Source organism: Tetrao urogallus, assembly GCF_951394365.1.
Source record: "Tetrao urogallus genome assembly, chromosome: 1".
Classification (NCBI taxonomy): Eukaryota; Metazoa; Chordata; class Aves; order Galliformes; family Phasianidae; genus Tetrao; species Tetrao urogallus.
Window position 1 is genome coordinate 66,825,541 of NC_136813.1, and position 24,314 is coordinate 66,849,854.

At 41.2% G+C, this 24,314-nt stretch overlaps 1 protein-coding gene across 1 annotated transcript in view; it reads right to left on the reverse strand.

Annotated features, from left to right (window-relative positions):
* The window catches only part of DHRSX (dehydrogenase/reductase X-linked), a gene marked incomplete at both ends in the record, with an annotated part of 161,130 nt that overhangs the window by 24,943 nt on the left and 111,873 nt on the right, over nucleotides 1-24,314 (reverse strand). The window contains 2 exons of the mRNA XM_079534177.1: nucleotides 1,950-2,157; nucleotides 17,441-17,648. Of these exons, the coding sequence (XP_079390303.1) occupies nucleotides 1,950-2,157; nucleotides 17,441-17,648 (416 nt within the window). The remainder of the gene's footprint in view (nucleotides 1-1,949; nucleotides 2,158-17,440; nucleotides 17,649-24,314) is intronic.

The following is a 24,314-nucleotide window of genomic DNA, read 5'->3' on the forward strand; positions in this document are numbered from 1 at the left end:
TGCTTTCTCATTTTTCTCAAGGCGAATTTACTCTAGTGCAGGAGACCAACAGCAGACACCTGAACGCCTGTTTACAAAAGTGAGAATACTGGACACCATGCACTTACGGAGAACATAGTAAATCCTGAGCACATAAACATATCTTAAGCAAGAAGAGTAGAAGTTAGAGCTGTAAGTCCAAAGCCTGAGGGAGTAAAACAGTAAAAGAGAAGAGTGCCAGTAAAAGTTTCCCTCTTTCTTCTCTTAGACATACAGGAAAAACAGAACAAGTTTTATATAGAAATATAAAGATCTCAGCCTTCCTAACTGAAGCCTTAAGGATACACATCCTGACTTAAAGAAACAGTAGATGCATTTGATTTTCAGGATGTACAGACTTACTGCTTCCACTCAAGTCAGTATATCTGTCCTTCACCCATCGCAATGCAGTATTCCTTCTGACTGGTATCACACATAAAAAAATACAAAATGATCAGGAACTGTAGTCAGCATTACTATTACAACTCTAAGTACCTGACTCCTTCTTGTGATAAATCCACTCTTGTTTTATGTGTTCAGTGACACCCCATTTAGTTTCTAAACACGGTCGGTATAATACAAAAATGTCTCCCTTGGCACACCAATAAAACTGAACGGACTTAAGTGCTATAAACAAGACATTCAATTCTCACCCTCACCTGACACACAGGGTTTTGTCAGAATTTTGTGGCTCTCCAGTAAATGCTGCAGACCATCAAAACACCTACGTCAAACATTAGCAAACTTGGTCCGATTAAAAAACAACACCATTACTAGAGACTGCTATTTAAAATGGCATTCACAAGAGGCAAAACAAGTTTAACACATACATTTTGGCAGTGCTGTATTCTGATTCTTTAAGAACGCGCTACATACTAAGAGCATTCCTATTACAATTTTACTGCAATCTTCAAGGTGTTCTCAGAAGATACTATTCTTTTTTTTTAAATATGGACTTGTTTGCATCTTATTTTACAGCCACTCTTCCACCCTCCAGTTTCATTTCTGAAATTAAAGCTAGTGACATTTCCATATCAAAGTTTAAAATTAATTTGCTTTGTGGAACATGCCCCTTGATCTAAAATACTTCATCCTAATTAAGATATTTAATTTGCTGTAATGGAATCAGCTTCCATTCACTTAATCCAAAACTGTGTTCTGAAAGAGTACATTTTCTCAGCATAAGTCCTTGTAAGGTTTTTCACATCAGAACAGTGCACCTGTGCAGCTAAACTGATTTCAGATTGAATCTACTTATACCAGTACAAAACATTATTTGAAGTTAACCTTGAATGGGTTTGCCTCACTTTTGAATGAGTTTTATAAACAATGTTCAGTTTTCTAATGTAGATCAGGAATAGATGACAGAAAGTCATATACAAATATATTTTAGAGTGGAAGACCAAAATGAACATTCCTCCATATTCCTTAGCTCAAATGCCCACCATGGAGTACATCCAATTCCCACCAACAGCTTTTGTCATTTGTACAGCTTCCTTCCTTCCTGTGCCCTTTTCTCTATAACATGTTGCATACATGCAGATCGTGCCAGATCGTGCCTGCTTCTCATAACAGGACGTACGAGGTATTTCCTTGGAACACTTTGCATATTCTGGCTCTGTGTTAGAACGCAGTTTTGTTACCATGCATGCAGCAACAGGGACAGATCAGTGGAGAGAGTCAGTGCATGGGCAGAGCTACAGACAAAGGGGTACGACTCCTCTCCTCTCACTGTGAGCTCTCTTTCCATAAGCATTTGTTCTGGGCAAGGCTTGTCTTTGTCAATGTTACAAGTCTCATCAGTGCAGAAAAGTGCAATAAATATAACATCATAACACACTCTGAAACATATTCAGCTCCATGCTGACTTCAGCATTCATGATGTAGAGATTCGGCAACGAAACGATGGGAAAAAATAAATAAATGTGTACCTTGAAAAATAGCCAGGCAGTCATCCATTTGACCACTTTTACAACCCAAAAGACATGCTTGTAGAGCTCAGTATTCACTACTCCAGGGTCTACTACATTAGCAGTCACATGGCTTCCATTTGCAGTCAGAAGATGCTGTAGTCGATAGGTAAATAACACAAGGGCAAGTTTGCTTTGGGCATAGGCTCCATGGGGTGAATACGAACATCTGTATATGAGAGAAAAAGGAGGGTGGGATATGCATATGAAAAGGAAAGAATCATGAACAAAACAGAATTGCACAAACATCCAACATACTGCACTTGGCAATAGCCAGCAAATAAACAGCTTTACACTGAGTCTTCTTCCACAAGAAAGAGCTTGTCAGTAGCAGGAGTGCTGTTTGCTGCAATTCCAATGATTATTCCATAAGATACCAAGTTTGATTTATGAAAAAAATAATACAAATTTACACAGTACCTGCCAGAATCACTGGCAGAAAGCACTGAGGTGCCAATCTGCAAAATACCTCCACAAGTACCCTCCCATTCCTCACCACGCTGTTCCTACACACACACACACCATATTCCCACCAAGAAATCCATCCCCATCATACTGCTTCTGGTTATTTTTTTTTGTGTTGCAGAATGACCTGCTAGCTTCTGATTAAGGCTCCCATACTGGGCACAGCACAGATGATTAAGGCAGTGGTTGAACCTGCCCCGGTGACACCAGGTTACACACAGCTAGAAATGGATGTGAAGATGGGGCAAAGAGAGTGGCTGTCAGCATGACCAGAGTTATGTCATACATAGCCCTTAGAGCAAAGGTGGCTGCCTCACTCTGCCAGATAAGGTACAGTGAAGGCAACAAACACACAAGGAGTTAGGGCAAAACCACCTGCTGAGCATCCTGTTTGTCTATGATCTGGATGCTAAATCTGTCTCTCTTTCAAGTCCAACTTTTCAAGAACCACTGATTAGATGGTTTCACTTCATGCAGACAGCAATATTTTTTTTTTTAAATAAGCAGCCTAGCTCCAGACAAATTAGCTGGTATGTCACTTAAAACACTCCTCCCAATAGGGGCCTCATCATCATTCCTACAAATTCCTGTGCATTAGTAATTCCCTCTCCAAATTACTATGGGCCTTTCATTTAGCATTATTTTGTGCATGTGTGCTTGTCAGAACCAGAGGTAGCTCCTAACGTTACATCCAGCTCATAGGTAAAGCAGGCAGGTGCCTAAAACAGTAGTCTCCTGGGGGCAGCAGAACTGCAACAGGCTCCATACTCATCCCCATCCCCATGCCCATCTCCATCTGTATCCCCATCCCCATCCCTGTGCCCATTTCCATCCCCATCCCCGTCCCTTCCTGCTCTGCAGAGACCTGCAGAGCAGTAACACTGCTGCTGCTGTCCCTGTGCAGACAGATGTAGCACCTGCTACTGTTGCTGACTTTCTGTGATTGTTACTACATGCAGTTTTATTTTGAATTAATAGAAAATTCACCCTGGCCTTTTTGTTGCTGTTGTTGTTTTTTGTTACCTCATCCTTGTTTAACACCAAATTCAGAATATCTTGTACACCTCACAGAAACCACTGCATGCTTGCTAACAGGCTGACTCTGCAGAGCTAAGAAGCAATTTAACTGTTAGGCTGTCTTAATGGATTCAGAAACTGTGCGACACGATGGTAAATCTTACAGCTCAGCTGTAGGAAGTAAAAGACAACACTGCTGAACTTCAAGTGCATCCTGCTCTTTTTATTTATTTTTTGGGCTTTTTTTTTTTTTCCCTAGTCTATTTTTTTTTTTTTTTTTTTTTGAAGCAAAACACCAACAGGCTGCAAAAGCATTATGTAATTTGAGAGAGGATGAAAACAGACAGCTGATCATGACCAGCCCTTGCACCAACCAACTGCCCCAGCTGGGTAATGCAGCTCCATCATTATAAAGATATCACCTGTGCCTCGTGGAAAAGTGGCTATTTTGGGGATAAAGAACAGTCACTGCACAAATATACGTAAATGTGACTCGGCATTAGTCAGGAAATTGCAGTTACCTTTTAAATTCAGAGATGTCCATGCTCTGATCTGAGATACTCAAAATGTCACCCCTCTCAGGCATATTTCGGCCCCTGCAACCCAAAGGGCCAGATGCTCAGCCACCACCTTCTGTCTCATGCAGCGTAACAGGACTAGTCTCACACTACCCATAGGAAGCCCTCTCAGCTGCAGCCACCTCTGGCATCCAACTGGCAGCAGCTGCCACCAGGATGATGGCAAACCCCAAGCCAGGGCTCAGGACAAACTACTATATCAAATGAGAGTGATCTTGCACAGCAGCTCACAGGGAAGCAGGGCCAAGACTGCTTGGACTTGTTCTACCTGGGTCACACCTGGCTATCAGTAATCTTCAGAAGGCAGTCCCCATGACTTCATGTTCCCACATTTTGTGCCACTGCTGTTTTCCTTACCTTGTGGCAATGAAGCACGAGCTACAAGGGCCGGATCCTCAAAAGCCTTGTACTTTGCATAGATAACTATGTCGGAGAAACACGAGTGCTCAGAAGATATAAAAAGCTACGCAATCAGTACGGAAGCCTTTTATATCCCAGAGCAGAGATGCAAATGATTTTCAAGGCAGCAGGAAATCAGACTTCAGTACCATACTATAGATAGAAAGGACACAAAATTGGATATTAGGAGCAGACACTTTGATAGAACTCCTACAATGTTTACCAGCTATCTTTCCATTTCCTCAGTGTGTGTGTGCTCTTGGCTTTCCAGGAATCTGGCACCACAGGACTATTCAAGACAGAAATAACCTGTGGCACATAATTGGCTGTTTTAGTTGTACTTACACTGAACAACTGTTTTGCTCATGAGACTTTGTCTTACTAGGTTCATTTTGATAAAACATCACGCTGGGAGAAAAAAAATCAATGCTGCTCACTTGACTTCATTAGATTTAGTCTTGACTTCATGAGTCAGAAAAAGAGAAAGGAATATGCTCCTGTACCTGTATCATAATTGCATCTCTCATGCACATACATGTAGTCCATGCATAGAATAATATCAATTTAAACTCCATACATCTGAAAGTAGTCTCTCTTGGTGCTTTATGTTCTCCATGTACATTTTCTACACTGAATGATATTATAGTTGTCTATTAAACAAAACAATAGTGTGACACTGTGCATTTCCACATTGCTTTCCTATTCTGAAGGCTATAAAGGTTGTCTGAAAAAAATGTTTTTATGAGAAGCTAACTGAGGCACAGCAGGAGGCAGCTTACCAGCAGACTGCACTGGCACACCATTGCCCAAGGGATACTAGGTGATGCTGAAACTCCTGAGAACTCAGGGTCCCACTACTTAACAGCAAGGTAGGCTGGCACTCAGTATGAGAAAATCTGCCTCCTAACTGGATGGCCTGACAGGTAGAATCATACAGACATAGAATCACAAAATGTTTTGGGTGGGAAGGAAGATCAAAGCTCACCCAGCCCCAACCCCTGCCATGGGCAGGGCTGCCCCCCACCAGCTCAGGCTTCCCAGAGCCCCATCCAACCTGGCCTTGTGTACCTCCAGAGATGGGGCACCACAGCTTCTCTGGGCAGCTGTGCCAGCACCTCGCCACTCTCCAAGTAAAGAATTTATTTCTAACATCTGACTTAAATCTACCCTCTTTTAGTTTAAAGCCATTCCCCCTTGTACTATCACTATCTGCCTGTGTAAGAAGACTAGTAGCTGTGTCTGGAATTGAGAACCTGGAAGAGCTCATGCCCACCCACTTGTGTGAGTAGGGCTGTCTGTGGACCACTCTTCCCACAACAGAAAACAGTCTCCCCTTGGAGTTGCTGCCCTGCAGCATTTTGCCATGTTGATGCAGATAAAATAGGGCAATGCCCAACTCACTTAATGGAAAACCATAGGAAGAGCTAAGGCAGACAAATTTAATTAGTTGCTTTGAAATCCAGCCAAGAGAGTAGCAATGCACAAGACCTTCTTCTTCCTTTTAAAATAATATATCATCAACAATTCCGTAGTGATGAATTAAGAATTGGGATAAGGCAGGGTATGCGTTTTCTTGCGGGTCAATTTTTAACAGATTATTATTTGTGGCTTAAGAATTTTTTGCAATGTAGGCTGAAAAGTTTATAATTGCAAAAAAATTGAGAGAAGAAGAGAAAAGGATTGGTTTGCATTTCTGCCAGAACAAAATAAATAGGTATTAAGTTGTGGAGTGAGAGAATGCCTTGTGGTGTGCTGATTTTATTCTTTATTTCCACCAGAAGCTGATTTTACTGCTCATCCCCGTGGTGCTTTCTTCAGTAGCAGTCTCCTTAGCATGCTGGGTCAATGTACTTGTAAAAAGTAATGAGAAGCCAAATTTCAAACCGGAGCCTGCAGTGGCTAATTAGATATTTAAGCATGAAGTCTGTTGCTCTCCAGTTCCGAAAACCGGATCCATGTTTAGCACTTCCCCTGGCAGCTAGGCTTACTCTGGTTTCTTTTTTTGGCTTGCTATAGTCAATCTGTGTGCTGTAAAGGTCTCCCATTCATCTCGAGAGATACCAGGTTTAGTCAAGGACATGAAGTCAGCTCAAGGTCCCTAGTGAGTACACAGGGAAGCAAAACTGCTGCTCTGCACAGGCCACTGCCTTCACGCCCGCTGCATGCAGGCTTCCCACGCTGCATTCTGCTTTTTCTCATTCACTAGCAGTTGCTTTGGCACTGTGTACACATGTGGAAGGGAACAGATGCAGCATCTTTTCCCTTCCACGGAGCACCTTGCTTCAGCAATAGGCTCAAAGAACCAGTGGCTGCCCTGAGCAGCACACAGCTATGTGTAACCCGGCTGCAGCTAGCAGTGTGGTGTGTCTTGTACCTCGCTCACACCGCACTGCTCTTGCATGTGTCACCTTCCCCTCAGCTGTCACCACGCTCCCCAATTTCCCGTGTGTTAATTCGCCTGGAGGGCAGAGTGTGTTAAGATCCAACTGCAGAACAACCAGACTGCAATGTGCTCCATTAGAAGACAAGTGATGCAAAATGTGGGTGACATGCTGGGGCTTATAATGAAAGGCCACACAAAATTTCAATGTATGCCTTAGGATGAATCAGTGAATTAAGCAAAACACAGACTTGATGTATTGAAATGACTTAAGTCTCCTAATGATTTATGTATTAATCTTGCAATATATCATCACCGCTACTTAGTCAAGAATATAAAAGACTATTATTAAGCACTCATAAAGATTTCACAGTCTTAAATTTCCTTTCTCTGGGGAATGCAGCACAAGGTTTTTAAAAGATTTTGCAGTTTATGTTAAAACAACTGGAGAAATATAATGCAGAATACAGGTATGTCTTTTCTGATTATCATAAGCAGTTTTTTTTCTCTAAGAAACCAAAGCTTGAGTCCTAAATATAAATCAATAAATTTAAGTAGACTCCCTGACAGTACTATATATATTTACGCCAGGAACATATTTGCTGAGCCTCATCAGCTGTGATTTTTCCTTCGTCAAAAAAAATAATACAGAGAGATGGAAAAAAGAGAAAGTTGGAGAAATTACCAAGTTACCACCAAAAAACTGTATCTTGCAAATTGAAAGAAACACACATGCATTAATAAAACAGAACTAAAACATAAAATGCTTACATGCCCACTGGGGAGATACTGGTTGTAGGTGGACAGTTGGACTAGATGATCTTGGAGGTCTTTTCCAACCTTGATGATTCTATTATTCTACTTACTCATATTTTATTAGAGTTATGTTTTATACATAGTTGTCCTGTTAACAATTGATGCTACTGTGACCTACCTTATAGTTACCCCTCAGCATACTCCCACTGAATGCTCTAGCACTTATAATTGGAATGAATATAGGTTCAAGCATTAGGGCCTCCAGGAACCTCTGATGTTGGAAAGGAAGAAGACAAGTCTAGTAAATGAAATGAAATGAAAAGCTGTACAAATACGCAGCATCCAGTGACCAGCTCCTTGGAACAGCATGTAGGAAATGCAGAGTGAACATAAATTAGCCTACTGTCTTTGAAGGACTATGTTTACTGAAGAAAGGTCTTTATTGTACAAATATTTATAAAAAGCAAAACAACCAGGAGCTTGTCATTCTGGGCATTACTGTCATCCTGATGGAATCAAAACATAATTGACATTTGGCCAATCCCTCCTCCTAATGGCAGGCAGGTAAGAGCCCTCCTGATCTGTTCACTGCCTTGCTGCATGCAGCTCCACTCTCTGTGCTTAACACACTTCTAAAACGTATGAAGCATTGACTCAGAGGCTGGTCATCTCAAAGTCTGAGCAGAATCACTACATTTAAAAGAATCTAATTTTTCTGTTTGTGAATAACAGGAGTTAATTTTTTGTTGTTGTTGTTGATTTTAAATATTGATGATCAGTTCAAGTTGTAATTACTGTAATTCTATTCTCTCAGAAATAATAGTGCTTTATAAAGGAGGAAATAAATTGCCCCTTCTGAAGCATTTTTTTGAAGTCCGTTCATAAGGTGCAGAGTTAAGTACTGGCTAATATCTGAAGTGATATTTAAACATAATGATTTCTCTTCATTCTATTAAAAATCTCCATTGAATGAATGAATGAATAAGTAGAAGTAAGCAAGTTGTTGCACTGCTGCAGCCAGAAAACAGAACAAGGCTCCAAGACCTACATTCTGTGTCCTTGTGCCTCTCTTGAGTGATTGGGAAATATAACTGGCACGTATCTTTTCATACTGTATCTTGGATAACATGGATCTTAGGTTATTAAATATTGTCACGTGTCTTTCAACGTTATCTCTTGGATTTATATCAAGAAGAGCTCTGTGGCACCCTCTACACATTTGTGCAGAAAGATTTTCAGTTCTCCTGCAACAGTGCTTTCAAACTGAAGGGAGTGAGGGGTATTCCTGTGATTTTTTGCTTCTACAACAGTGCACATAGGGCTCAAAAATGGACCAGTAATAACTTAATTCCAAATCTTATTTCTATTTTGATAAAATCACATTAAAGTTGGTGTAGCCTTCTGCAGACCAGCTTTTCATTCTGGGACTGAAAGGGAATTCTAGAGTGTGGTTATGCATACTAAAGTGCCGACATTTCAAATCCTGTACAGTTTATGAAATGTAGCTAGCAGATTTTAGGTATATTGCATGAAACTTATTGGTCCATATATGAAGATAAAGTTTCATTCTGTGATGGGCTGAACTCACTGCACCACCTTGCACTTGGGAAAGTGATGAATGTGTTCTGCAAGAGCAAATATTTGACATGATGCAGGACAGATCTGCCTTACAGGGGAAAAGTGGCTTGGATGTGCACTCAGACAGCAAAGTAGATATTCACCTGCAAGATGAGGACAATGTTGTGTAGGAAATCTTGTGTCATCACAGTCAAAACAGAGGAGTAGCAACTCTGGCACTCAAAAATAATTTCAAAATTGTTTTTTTTGTTTGTTGAAACAATCTTACAACTTCTACTTTTTACAGGTTTTTTATGTGCTGACAAGAAGAACATCAGAGATTCAAACAGAGAGGTTAAACTTACCAGCACCCACTGCATAAATTAAAACATTGTGAGAAACAACCTCACAAAGACTGTCAGCTATTCATCATGAAAAGTCTCTGTTGGAAGTCAGCTAGGTTTAAAGAAGAAATACAGCTGAAATGCCAACAGGTATAGGAGAGATTAAAAAGTTGAAGTTTTCTGCACCCATGATATGGCAAGGCAGAAGATGGAGGGCCTCAGCCAGGAGAATTTCTTCATACAGTAAAAGCAGTTCTGTGAATCATCTCTTTCAACTGCATGAGGATTGCTGTGCCACAGTCTTTTTTTACTGTGTTAGCTTGGATTCCCCTTAAGCTACAATAGCTACAGAAACCTCTCCCCATACTGCAAGAAACTAGGAACGTACTAGTATCCAAAGTGGCCCATAGTCAGCATTACAGAGTGGTTATCTCAAAGCTCCATAAGACATAAAGACAGCAATCACTTTCTCTGCCATGTTGCCTTACAGTTGTTTGGTTTGGTTTGGAATCTATTTATTTACCTATTTATTTGATCTCCCAATGTTACATCAGTCTGGAACACCATGAACAGAGTTCTGTAATCAAAATCAGACTCCAACTCCCTACTTTGTGCCGATGAAAGAAAAGTTGCAAAGGAGCAGAGCCCCTACTTTCATGTGGACATTTCTGTAGCGATGTCTTACAGCTGGCATCACTGTTAGGGGCTCCTACACTACACTGCGAGCCACAGGCACATCAGTCATCTCGTGTGGCTGGAATAGTGCTGTGTGCAGCCAGTCTCAATGAAGCTACGACGACTGTAAGGCATTCTGGCAATGCTAAAACTGCTGGGGGCTACAATATTTGACTTCTACAATGCCTTATCTAATTTAGGAAGTATATTTTTCATAGAAATCAAGTTTTTTAAAGAAAACTCTTTAAACAAAAGACTGGTGTTTCTGCACAGATGTATTCAAGTAATTATGCTGCTTTTGGACAGAGAATGTTCTGCTTCACTGAAAGAATAGAGCCTAGGATGGAGACTAGAGCAAAGTTTAAGCATTATCATATTTAATTATGGAGGCAGAAATCTGCCTTTGTCTCCTATTTCACCTTTTAATCCTTAATGCATGTTGTGGTATCAGAGATGTGTGCTTGTGAAGAACCATCAGCAATAGCAGATGTGAACCCAGACAAGAAGTGTGCGTGGCACACTGTGCATTTTGTCTGATTTCCTTAAACACATCATTCTGGGGGTTCACAGGCAGATGTACCACCCTCCCCAGGTACACCATGCAGCTCCAAGGACAGTACTGCTGAAAAGGTATTATGAGGCTGGTGGCATTTAGAGCAATTGAGAGGAATGCTAAAAGAAATAATTGCCCACAACCTGAACTCCAAAGCTTTTAAGGTTCACTTCGCTTTCATCAGTGGTTTTGCTCAGAGGGAGATGTTAAACTAACCTTCACCTCTCAAGAGTGACAATCTGTCTCCACTCTGTCCTCTCTGCAATTCCCTTTCGCCTTCTCTGTCACACTGGTGCAGTCCATTAACTTTCACATTATCACTGAACCATCCCGACGTTCTGGAAAACAATGTGCCTATGAGATCCTTGTTCTGTGCACTGCATGGAAGAGTTTTCATCTGCTCAGCCCAGCAAAGAGAGAGAGGTTGAATAGCAGGAACACCCATACATCTAATATCTTCGAGCGTGTCACAGTTTTGAACTAGTTCAGAAACACTTTGTCCTATTAAATCATTATGCATTATTAACAATGCATTACTAAGACCATTAATCCCTTTTAGACAAGGAGTTTAACATTTTGACACATAAAGTAGCTACATTTAATTTCCCTGAAGACATTGAAGTCGGGCATGATAGTAGTCAGACAATATTATTGTTCTTCAAAAACCAGTGAACCTTAAAAGTATTTTGATTAAATGGAATGGAAATATACCAATAAATGTAAATAAATCTTTCTAAAGCTAGCATCTCAAATTAGATATTTCTTCATTACCAGCTGCAGGAATGGATTGGAACCACCTGTGATCTGCAACATGAGGAAGAGATATGCTGTTCGTGAACTAAAACTCTATCTTTCAACTGAAGAGAGAATTGGTCTTCTAATCTAATAGCTATTTTTTAATTATTATTTTTAATTAACTTACAGTATTTGAGACGTGAGCCTTCGCCAGTACTCATGCAATCAAGTAAAGAATCATTTGACAAAGCAGCAAATCCTTTTGCATTTACAGCGCAAGGTTTTTGCAAAGAAAGACTGAAATGCACTTACATGGATGTATTAAGCACTGGAATACTTACTGCCACGCCATAGGCGTGAAAAGTAGGAAACCTGAAGAAGAAATTATATTTCTAACTGAAAACAGCAGTGTACTGTAATTGGTATTGGTTTCTGTCAAGGGAATGTGATTTATTTTGCAAATAGAGCAAGAATATGCAATAGAAGTCATTGTGGGGCAGCTGTTTTAACAATACAACTCAAAAAAAACCCACCCATATATTTCCCTAATAAAATAAAATCTAAAATTACATGTATCTATCATTTTGACAAGAATAATCCTTTATGATTACAATATCTGTTGTTTTCATAGCATTTTATTAAGCATCAGTGCAGTAACATTGCTCTTTACGTGTAACTGTACTACATAAAATGGATTAACGAATAAAAGGGTAATATTTAAAATCCTTCCTGCTTCCTCTTTCAAATTTTCCTTTATCATTAAAGAACTGGAAAACAAAGAGTACTACCATGCTATTACTATAATATATCAGCTTCATGTTTGCTTTTGTTTGATTTGAAGATATATTACATTCCATAATGTCTTCCAGCCCAAGAATTAAGAAACTATTAGTGATAGATCAGTCATGAAAAGGTATGGGAGGAACCAAATGGGAAATGAACAAAACAGTTATGAAAAAATGTTGACTCATCCAACCATTCTTTGGAATGAAGAAGAAAAGCAAACCAAAACTAAAACCAAAACAAGCTAACAAACAAGCAGACAAACAAAAGAAAGATTTAAACTCATGTTCATCTTTAAAAAAATGGCATTTGAAACCATGAAGATACTTTACTCTCAGAGAATGGCTTAGAAATTGAAGGTTTGCAATTTCAGTTTGATTCAACAATATATCAACAATGTGAATGACAGTGTACATTTAAGGGTAATTACAGAGAAACTAGAAATAAAACACTATTTGGCCTGAAAAATGATTCATATTTTCAAAAATAATGTGAGATTTTAATTTTTTGTTGCTACCTGAGGACAACATTTTCAAAATCTCTGCAATCTCTGTGTCATAACCCTAAACTTAATTGCGACTTCATTTACCAGCAAATACCACATATGCTCAAGAAGAGATGAAGGACACTACTGAAGAATAGGAAGCCTCCAGACACTTTGCAGGACAGATTTTCCACACTGTGTGACAGTTTCTCTGAAACGCTTTGCAAGAGGAGATTAACCGGAACTGCCTCATCTCCCCAGCATCCTCCCAGGTCCTGCACAGGTTCTTTTTTGCCCAATTTTTACACCAGTTAGGACACAAATGTGACAGCTGGGAATTTTCGCAATTCTTATCACTTCAATCTCAGTTGTCTCTGACATGACTCATGCACTAAGGTTACAGTGAAGAAACACAGACATCATCTGGGGACTGAACCAGCTTGGAGAGTTACAAAAAAAATGTCATCTCCTTTCATAGTAACAGAGCAGAAAAAAGAGAGCAGAAAAAAGTGTGACTAACTGTTCCTAAATATACAGGCGACGTGAACCAGAAAAGTAGCTGTATTACTATGGCTGGGGAGTTCATAAATTTATGATTCACAGCATTACAGAGCCTATTTGGCATGCAAAAAGAGAAGATGATGAAAGGAGTCGTTAGTCATGGAGAAAGAGCTAGACAGAACACACAGTGATGCTAACCGCTGGGAAAGGATGCGTGTTCAAGTATGACCAACAACCTGGGAAAGGGAGTAAGGTCTTTTTTTGTTCACTTTCCAGAAGATCTTTCTTACTTTGGTAGGTAGAATACTTGAAAGAGTGCCTTCCTTCCTAGCCTGGTAAGAGCACTGTGAACTCCTGTGCTCTGTTCAAGCCTACCTCAAATGGAGGGGATGGCACAACATTCTTCACATGTTTTCTGAAGCCAGATGACCATATTTTGTCATGGCCATACTTTTTTCTTTCCTCATTTTAGAAAGCAATTTAAGCAGGCAAAGGAGGAGAAAAGGACATAACAGCTAAGGTGTTCCACTGTTGTGGTGCAAAATGTCAGCATGCAATTGCTTAGATTACCACCGCTGAAATGCTTGCAGATAGCTTTTCTGTTAAACTTTCACCTCCTCAAAAACAGCAGTGTTCGAAGTAGGGATGAAGGAGAATGATTTGCCTTAGGGATGCCCTTGCCAACTCACGTGATTTCTGTTGAAAATGGTCTGGATCTAAAAGACCACAAAGGTGTTTGATGTTCTTTGTATAACCTTCAGCAAAAGAACTGGGAGAACAGTCATTGCTCTCGTGCTTTTGCATTTTCAATAACACACATGAAACAAGCTATGCCTTGCCAGTTTGGAACAAGCTCTGTCCTGCCTTGATGTACCCATGCTGTGTCTCTTTCACTAGTGTGTGTGGGAAGAGGATAGGTGGGAAAGAGGGAAAATGACACAGGTGAGAAATGGGACTGGGGCTGGGGGATAAGATAAGCAGAAAAGAAATGGAGAGTCGTATATGATCTGTTGAGCACAAATAAGATGAAGAAGGAAGAGAAAAAGATGAGACAGAGAGGGAAAAGGCAATGGAGAGGAAAAAAAGCTGACAAGATACAGGTGAAAGTGAAACTGCAAACTCAGAAATCAAGCAGGCAAGCATGAAAAGAGATAAGAAAGGAAGAAAAATAATTGAGTGCGCAAGGAAAATCAAGGAACATTTAAAATAACATTTCCACCAAAAAGGATCTGAAAAGAGAAAACATAGAATAAATGAGACTGGTAAGATGGCAGAACGCAAACAAAAGAGGAAACATGGAGCAGAAAACTGCCTTTAATGCTATTCCCGGCTAAGATATTTTGACAATTATTTGTTTTGATGTGGCCCTGTAGTTACTGTGATACAGTTGACTTCTGGCTTCAGATCAAAATTCTGGACATTAAGCAAAAGCAAGGCAAGCTGGGAGCAATGGCCACAACTGTGATTGTCAACCCAGAGTCTTCTGAGTGGGAGAATGACTGCACAGAAAATGTGTGGTAAAGCAGACAACTGCACCAGTTTATTTTCTCCTTCATGTTAAAAGTCCTTTTGCCTTTCCTTCTTTGCCATATGTGATGGATAGATCCCTCCTCTGCCACCATTACTCACCTCCAGTTTGGATACTAGCCCAACCAAAATCTAGAAATAATGGGACAAGAGTATGGTAAAAATTCAGTCCGCTGCCACTGGTAATTTCTCCAACACAGAGTATAGCTCCCTTTCTCCAATGTGAACAAATGACTCCAAATTGTTTGGCTGCCTTCCTGCAGGAAGGTAAGGACTTCCCATCAATCAGGTAACATAGACCCAAGTTACAAAATGAACTACAGCCAATAAGTCAATACAAGTCAAGATAAGGAAAAGCCAGTGCAATTTTTTGAAGGAAGATTTTGCATTTAAAAGGATACAAAAATGAGGGATGCCATCACTGGAAAACTGTGTCAGTCTATGGGATGCTGTCATATCAGTGCTTGCCATGAACGTCCTTACTGCATCCATCAGAGTTTCTAAATGCTACTCTAAATCACAAGGCAACTCCAAGGCTTCACAGTGTCAGCAATGCCTTGGTACTCTGCAGCAGCCTTCCAGAGCTGCCAAACCACTCACTCTTGCTGTGAAAATGTACCTGAATGCACCAGCAATCCCACTGAATGCAGCAGGACCACTTATGAAATAGCAAACTATTCACCCACGCAGGGGCATATCAACAGCTAGGTTAAAAACTTCAGGACTGTCTTCTTCCACCTGAACAAAGAAGAGGTTTGAAGTTGAGTTCACAGTCCTTTCTGGAAGCCACTGAGGTGCGTGGTGCCTGAGGGAGCACGTATTGCTGCCTCCTGCAAAGCACTGAAAGTACCCACATGGGAAAGAGAACACAATATTAGCCAGTCTGCCCTCCTCTGTGTCTGGAATTCAGAAGGGAAGGATTTGGCACAAAAGCTGCAAATCTCACCGGTGTGTATTTTTTTCTTCTCGTAAGATTGGTCATGTTCATGCTCAGCCTGAATTTTTCTAATTAAAACATCTCTGGTTCCCTTATAATATGAGTTAATAATAATGAATCGCAGATAAGGATGATCCTAGTCTAAAGAGGCACAGTACAAGGCTTTGCTATAATCAAAGAAACTACTGTTATCTAGAGCCATGGAACAACCACATTTAATTTTGCATTCTGCACTTTACCCTGAAGAAATACTAATTACACTCCTCCTTAGTCCCCTTGCATGGTGCCATTCAACACATGCACATCAGAAATGATGAATATAGACATCAAATGAAGAGTAAGGATAATTTCCTGCAGTTGTTTTACAAGCAAGAGATTAAACTGCCACAACCCTGCAGAGTTTAAGCAATGTGCTTGTAATAAAACTGATGCTGTAGTATGCAATCAGAAGTCTAACACAAAGTTTTACATGCTTAGTGCAGCATTCATATGTAAAATGTATGCATTGAAAACAGCCCAGCCCTCTAATTTCAGTCTTTGTTCCAAAGGCCAGGTGCCTCTACAGACTTGCTGAAGTCCTTGTCAAAAGACTGAGACAGATTTTCTGCAGGGAGATGATGCAAAATCCAGGGTACCTTCATGCAAGTAGCAACTCTTTAGAGTCCATCAGAAGAGAGATCTAATCTGAAGTCAGGTCAGATCAGCACATCACTTCCACATGTGACTGCATGTGACAATCATAAAATGTATTATCTCAGCTATCCTGCTCATTCCTCATTTTGTTAAATAATTCTGCACAGAGATATCTACCACATCATTTGATGTATTTCTCATGTTACCAGCATCCCATAGATATTACTTCACAGTTTTCCTACATGAAAGTAGTTCGGAAGAATGGAGCCATGCAGCTCAATGGACCTTTGCTAGGCCACATGTAAAGTGCTGGGATCTCAGTGATCTCCCTGTTTTCTGTTCTCTCAGGGAAGTGCAGAGGGCGACACAGGCAAAAAGCAGGACTTGAGCACAGAATCCTTTGAGGTGGAAGGGATCTTTGAATGTCATCTACTCCAATTCTCCTGCAATGAACAAGGACATCTAGCATCTGCAGTGCTTCACCTTCGCTAGCCTGTGAGGGCTGAGGAGGATAGCAGGGGAGATTGGAGAAGGGCCATGGCAGAGGAGGGGGACCAGGAGATGACGAATGAGGGATGTGAGGATGGAGCAGGGTGCATCAGGTGCCAGCTGGCAAGGATGCCCAGCAGGAAGAAGTGGCAGACTGGATGTGGGCTTGGGGAAGCTGCAAGGCAGACAGGCAGGTGTGTCCAGGCAGCCCTGCCATATCCCGGCCCCTTGGCCCTCTCACAGCCCCACACTCAGCCAGCCCCAGGTAGGCAGCCACAGGCATCTGCCTGTACCTTTCTGGGGGCAGGATGAGAGCTCTGCACCTGCTTAGTCCAGGAGAGAACTCACGTCATGATGAAGCTTGTTAGCATTCACCCCAGCCATTTTAAAACATCCCACTTACTCTACCTCCATGATTAGGCAATGAGGAATCCAGGCAGCACCATAGCCATTGCTGCAATGCGAGCACTGGGAAGGAAACAAGGTTTCAAGGTTCATAATAAGAGACTGCAAGCTTTGCTCAAGTTGTAAGCAATTGCTTGAGAGGCACTGTTAATTAAAAACAAAACAAAAAAATTCAGCACTAAAAATCCCACAGTTTATCCTGGAAATCACTAAGTACTTGACATGGATTGGTACCTGCTTTGTAAGTCGTCCAGGTGCAATTTGCCTACATAATGGGTGGCTGATGAGACAGTGACGATCCTAGCGCTGTGACTGTGCGTTCCTGATTGCTTCAGCGTATCCAAGAGGAGGTTAGTCAGCAGGAAGTGTCCCAAGTAGTTCAAGCCGAAGTGCTCCTCAAACCCATCCTCTGTCTGCCTTTCAGGGACCAGCATCACCCCCGCTGGAGGAGAGAGGGAAAAACAGTTGATTTATTTGAGAGGAGAAGCTAGACAGAAGGAGCACGGATCTCCTGCTGCACAAGATAAACATGGTATTTAGAGCAGTGAATGACTGCTGATGGCATGTGAGGTGTAAAGCTGACACTGACTGATTTCTGCTGAGAAAAATGTCAAAATCCCCACTTGCATTCCTTTTGCCAGAAGTCGGGTAGAAGGCTCTTTCCCTCCCTACCTGCAGGACTACAGGGATAAATGAAAGGTGTGAAAGGGTTGTGAAAACATTAAAAGCTGGTTTAACCCTCTGCTGACATGCCAGAATTCAACACTGCAGGTCTTCAACAGTAATAATTCCACCTGGAAGAGGAGGGTGATCCCAACAACTCTCCCTCCATCAAAGAGCTCAGGGGAGCAGGGACAAGACCAAGCCAAGCAGCAGATCTGGTCTCCCAGAGAGCTTTCTGCTGAGCCCTGGCTACAGTTTAAAGATCTGCTGAGTCTTCGTCTGAAATCTGCAACTTCAATCTCACTGTTGTGAGTGAGAAAAGATGTTGTAAATTTACCCAGTATATATTAATTACTGTGTTTATATGCAGCTGCATATTGAAACAACTTTCTGAATGCTTATTTTGGCAATAGTTTTGCATATATTTCTAGAAACCACAATTTTCTAACTCAATGCTTAAAATAGGCACCCACATCCCTCACACGCAATGTTGATTTCAGCATTTTGCAGAAAATCTTGAGCTAATGTGTGAACTGTACCGTGTACTGAAGCTGTGTGGGGGTTAGCTATCTCACTCAATTATAAAGTGGATTTTAATGTTATAAATTATTCTTATTTTATTAAAATTTCATTATCACACGAGTGGACCTCACTTCTGTAATTTAAATGCAGATATACGTGGTTCATAGAGAATAATGTTGCCAGCCATTTATCTTCTCACTAATCTTCTCACTAAAAAAATCACATGACTGCGATACAGAAGAATGGCTTCCTCTGCTCACAGACATAAAAGGATCTCAGCTTCATCCTCACACTACTTCATGTGCCCATTAAAAACCCTTTAACTTACCTCTGCTTGACATCAGACTGATATTAAATTCCCTCTTAAAATTACTCATGCTGTCTGTCTGCATCTCTCCTTCTTTAAGAGGATTCGACCATCAGACGGCTTTGCTGAGCCACTGCGGCTCAGGTTGAACAGGTTGTACTTTCAAGATCTCTTTAGCATGGCTAATACCTATAGTTTCACCTGTAGATTCATCTATGGACTGCCAGCTGCTTAATGGACACGCATGTCAAAAATTGCTGGCACTGTGAGGAAGCGCAGTCCAGAGGAAAAGAAGAACATTTTGTAGGAGTGGAGATTTGCCATGCTGTTGTTGTGCTGCATTATGCAGTCAGGGGAGAGAATGAGCATGAAAAATTGGGAAAATTAAATGGTGAAAGGACGTAAAGAAAATGCATAAACCTATGTTATGCATTTGTAAGATGGAAAAGAAAATGCAAGTGAGGAAGGGAACATAAGACAACTGGAGAAACAGAGCGAGTGAGTGAGGGGAAGGAAGGAGAGAAAGCATAGGGGAAGAAAGGAAATTGAACAAGTGAAAGGCTTGGGTGCAACACAGCACACATGAACAAAGCCCTTCCTCCACTCCGCCGGCTGATGAAATCAATGAGAGAAACAAAGTGCAGATTACACGCCTGGCCTCGATGCAAGCTCTGACTGGTGTTATCTCTGTCATCACAGCCACTTTCCCAGGTCCCTCAGAATGATGGGAAAACCCAGTCACCGGATGCGGCGTCTCTGCATGACAAATCTCATCTTTAATAATGGAGAGACACAAATTAGAGGCTGTCTGTCTGGGTGTCCCACAGTATTCTCATTCCTCAGCAGCACTTACTCTGATGTATGGTGCAACTGCTCACATAGCTGTGGAACAAAAACACTTCCTTTTCCTCCAAAACCTGCAGGTGTAGCATACAATGACATCTGAAACAGAGGCCTGAACTAAACACTGGTGTGAAGCTTATGGATGAACAGATACTGAGGCAAGCTCTGTTGGAACTTGGAGCTGTCCTTTTTTCTGGGATGAGGAAAGGAAGGAAAGGCTGGGAGGGAACCAAAGTCTCAGCCGGCTGCAGTGTGAGTTTTAGCAGAGATGGAGTTTGGCATGAGCTGCTGGAAGGCAGATGGGAGCAGCACTGCATCTGTGAGTACTGGGGCTGGTACAAGGAAATGATTTGCACCTTTCTGGGGCTCATCCTGCCTTCCAAAGCTCTAAAACTTGGAAAAGGAGGAAAACAGTTTATAAGATGTATATTAGCAGCAACACAGATCAACTGGAAGTCCAAGACAGAAAAAGAACAAAGAACAGCCCTTGCACAGCAAAGCAGATGTGATCCCCAAATGCTGCCTCTTGGTCTCCCTGACTTTTGGGTCACTATAAGGCCTTCCAGTAAGCATACAAATTTCTGCTGGCAGAGTCAGACAGAGGGATAGAGGAATTTGTCCAGGGAGAAATGCTGTGGGTGGGTGCTACAGCTATTCAGCTGTACCATAGAACCATTAGGGTTGGAGAAGACCTTCAAGATCATCTAGTCTAACCATCAACCCAACACCACCATGTACACTAACCATGTCCCTCAGTGACACATCTACACGTTTCTTGAGCACTTCCACGGCCAGACTCTACCACCTCCCTGGGCAGCCTGTGCCACAGCCTCATCGTGTTTTTTGAGAAGTTGTTGTTCCTAATGACCAACCTAAACTTTCCATGGTGCAAATCACAGCCAGCAAGCAATGGTCCCACTGGCCCTATTCTGCACTGACTCCCCTGAGCAGAAATGTGGTCAAGTGCTTGAGCAAGCACAACCACTCTCGCTTGGGTTTGCTGCTGGTACAATTCCCTTTTTCTCTTCAAAAGCAGATCAAATACTATTAATAATAAAATCTTTGAAAGACAGAGATTTTTCTGAACACCTTTGACGTGGTTCATATCAAGGCTTTCAAAAAATGATGCTCTGCGATTTGAAGGCACTTTCTCACAGTTGAGGAGAAGCCATTTTAATTCTCTGAGAGTGAGTGTGCAAAGCAGTACCCAACAGAAAACTGAACTTGTCTGCTTTTCTGATACAAGGAAAAAATATTCTTCTTCTTCTTTTTTTTTTTTTTAATTATTAACTACCTAACATTCAGTAGGTACTAAAAGTGGTATGCTATTGATTTTCCTTTGTCCAGAAATGTCATCAGCTTTACTCAAGGGCCTGAAAGGTAACTCAAAGAATGAAAGCTGCTTCTATTTTTAATTCTTTAAATTAATCCAATACTATTTTGTATGTATTTTTCTTTTTCTTTTTTTTCCATCTTACCTATTCACTGTGAACTAAGAATGGTTTTGCTTATTCTTCCAGTGCAGAATTGTACCAAATATCTGTCTGATTTTAATTACCATCAGTCAGTCTTCGTGGTTTTTTTGGAGCGCATGTGAAGTTTGAAGTGGCAGCATATAGGCCATTAATTCCAAATGCCTCAGTTCTGATATAACCTTTCTTTCTACTCTTTCCTCAGATTTAGTTAGGTTGTTTTCAGACAAAAAAAGTGTCACTGATAGGACCATGGCATTAGGAAATGAATTAATGAGTAAACTGAGAATGAGCTTTTGCTTTGCAATTGATTAGCTGTTACTGAAATGTTCAGGAAAGAGGCTGACAGCATGCGTGTAGAAAACTGCCAGAATGACACACTGGTGTGCGATTTTGCAACTATGCTGAGTGACTGTTCTTATTACAAAGTAATACGTTTCAATGTGCCACAGTTATTTATGTATTGTAATTTGTAACTTAATTAATTAGCTATAACATTTAAAAAAAAAAAAACTTATCATTTTATTAAAATGAGTAGGCAACAGAGAATGGAGGATATTTTTTATTGAAGAATGAATGTAACTCAAGAGAACTGTCTCTGCAATCATTCATCTATCATGACTGCCTATAAAAATTTCCAATGAAGCTATCTGGGATCCATCAATGAACAAGTCTTATGTGATTTTAACAGTATAATGAATCTAAAAAGTATAAGTTTAAGAGAGATGAAAGCATTACTGCCCAGGCATACCACATTTTTATTGGCTTATATAAGAAGATTTGTATCATGCTTGCCTGTGCTGCAGATGAAGGTAAACACTGTTGTAATTCCTGTATCTCCAGCTGCACAAGACATCCTTCAACTCTACTATAGATTTAAAAATACAAGTATTCTATTTGTTAAGATTTATTTACAATGAGCTACTTGGAGGTTTTAAAGCTACTTCTCTCAAAAACACTTAAATGAAAAATAACATGGGTAAGATTTAAAATCTCTCTTCCAGATGCAGATCAAAATGCCTTTCTTCCTAGACAGCTCATAGAGCTACATTTGGATGCAGCATCCCCACATGTCAGCCTGTTATTCCCGGCAACCCAGAGGGCTGGTCAGTAGTACAAGAGATCAGTTCTATGAGTGATGTCTTCACAGCAGGAGAAGAACCTATATAACCACATTTACCTAATTCTTGCTGTTTGCAAGAGACACATTCTCAAGGGGAAAAATGAAGAGAAAGCATTACTCCAAAGGAAAGAGCAAAGCCTTTTCTACAAACAGGTTTTGTATTTTTCCCTCCACGAGTGCAGACACACAGGGCAGACCTCCCCACTAACAGAGTTCTCTAATTGCACTAGGTTGTACATGCATACACCAAAAGTTCTACCAGTGGATCTTTCTAGCTATACATCAGCACAGTCTAATTCTCTCCTAAATATGCTATAATGAACACCACCACCTAAATTTTATGCTGTAGTATAGTAATCTAGATGGCACCTAGAGTCCTACCAGGGGACCAGACCCTCAGACACCAGGGCATCTGTCTGTCCTCAGTGGTGGGACACAATCTTAGGCATGCATGGACATACCTTGGAGGTGACTGGACACCTAAAAGTAGGTTTGTTCACTGCTGCTAGAACTGAGACCTGGGCTGCAGAGCAGAAGTGTCCCCAGGTTTCCCTTGCCTCTTCCCAGAATCACAGAATCATAGAATGGCCTGGACTGAAAAGGACTTCAAAGATCACCCAGTTTCAACCCCCCTGCTGTATGCAGGGTCACCAACCAGTAGACCAGGCTGCCCAGAGCCACATCCAGCCTGGCTTTGAAAGCCTCCAGGGATGGGGCATCCACAACCTCTCTGGGCAATCAGTTCCAGTGCATCACCACTGAGAAGAAGTCCCTGCTTGTGTTCTGCTCTCTCCCCTACTCCAACATCAGGTGACCCAAAATCAATCTCATCGAGGAGCAGCATGTGTGCATTGGGAAGGGGAGAGGTTCAGCCCCAGACATTCTTACCAGTTTCATCTGCCTCTCCCCTGCAAATAGTGAGTTCACTGTCCCTAATTTTCTTCCCCAGCTATCCTAGTCCTTTGTGCCTGATCCCATGGGATCTCACCATGCCTCATGCATGTGCTTCCACCCACACACCACTCTCTGTTCCCTCCGGTCCAAGTCTGATTCCCTTATGGGGCTGGGAATCTCCAACCAGCCTCCCCTTCCTTGGCTCAGCTTCCACCACAGGTGACACAGGGATAGGTGGAAGTTAATTTGTAAAAGTTTTATGATTAGTCAGAGGCTAAACAAGAGAGAGAGATTATAATGAGGTCCCAAATAAAGCGTGTCTCTTCATCCTCACTGCCAATCCCAACTTCTCCCTTGCTACTTGCTCCCTTTGTATTTCTTGATTGAGTAACATATGCTACATTCATAGTTTAAAAGTCTTTCAATTAGAAAACACCAATGTTCTGCCATTGGGTGTTTCCCCATCCTAAAGGTTCTCACTGACTCTTCACTCTTCACTCATTCTTCTGCCATCTTTCCCTATTAACATCTCAGCCTGACTGTTCGAAACCCTCAAATCCTCAGCTGACACACTTCTAGTTCAGTTCTCCACACCCTAGCTTCTTGTATAAATCTCTCTCTTGCAAGTTACAGTCTTGACCCATCTGCATTCAGACTGGGTCTTCCCTTTACTACAGCTAAACAAGCAGCAGCCAGCATGTGCAGAGAGATACGGGCAGCAGCAATGCGAGGTCACTAGCTACACCAGCTCATCAGCCATATCTGTGAGACATTTAGGTCCAGAGAATGCAGCAATCACCTTCTGTCTCCACCGCTGTGCCTCAGCTATGAATCAAAGCAAGACCTGTGCAGTCCCAAGTAAGGACATGCTTGGTACAGGCAACTCTTTAGCTGTTAGAAAGTGAAAACGGTTTTCACACTGAAACGCTTAACATGCTTCTGTCTCAATGCAGCATGGGAATGTTCTACTGGTGCTGAAGATTTCATCCATCTCTGACACAAAGGCAGCATCGTGCCAGTAATCAAGTCCCAATTCCAAAATATGATAACATGTGAAGAGCTTTTTTAAAGAAACTTGCCATCAGTTTTGGCATCATAAAAAAATACATGATGTTTTTTCTTGCTCTTATCTGAAAACAGATAAACTCTCTTATCTAGCATTACAAATATTAAATAAAAATAAATCAGCCTAAGACAAATAGCTGGCATCAAAACTTTTAGCCTACACATTTGAAATTGTTCTAACTGGTGAGGAACTGAAAAGTGAGCAGTGCCAGCTGATAG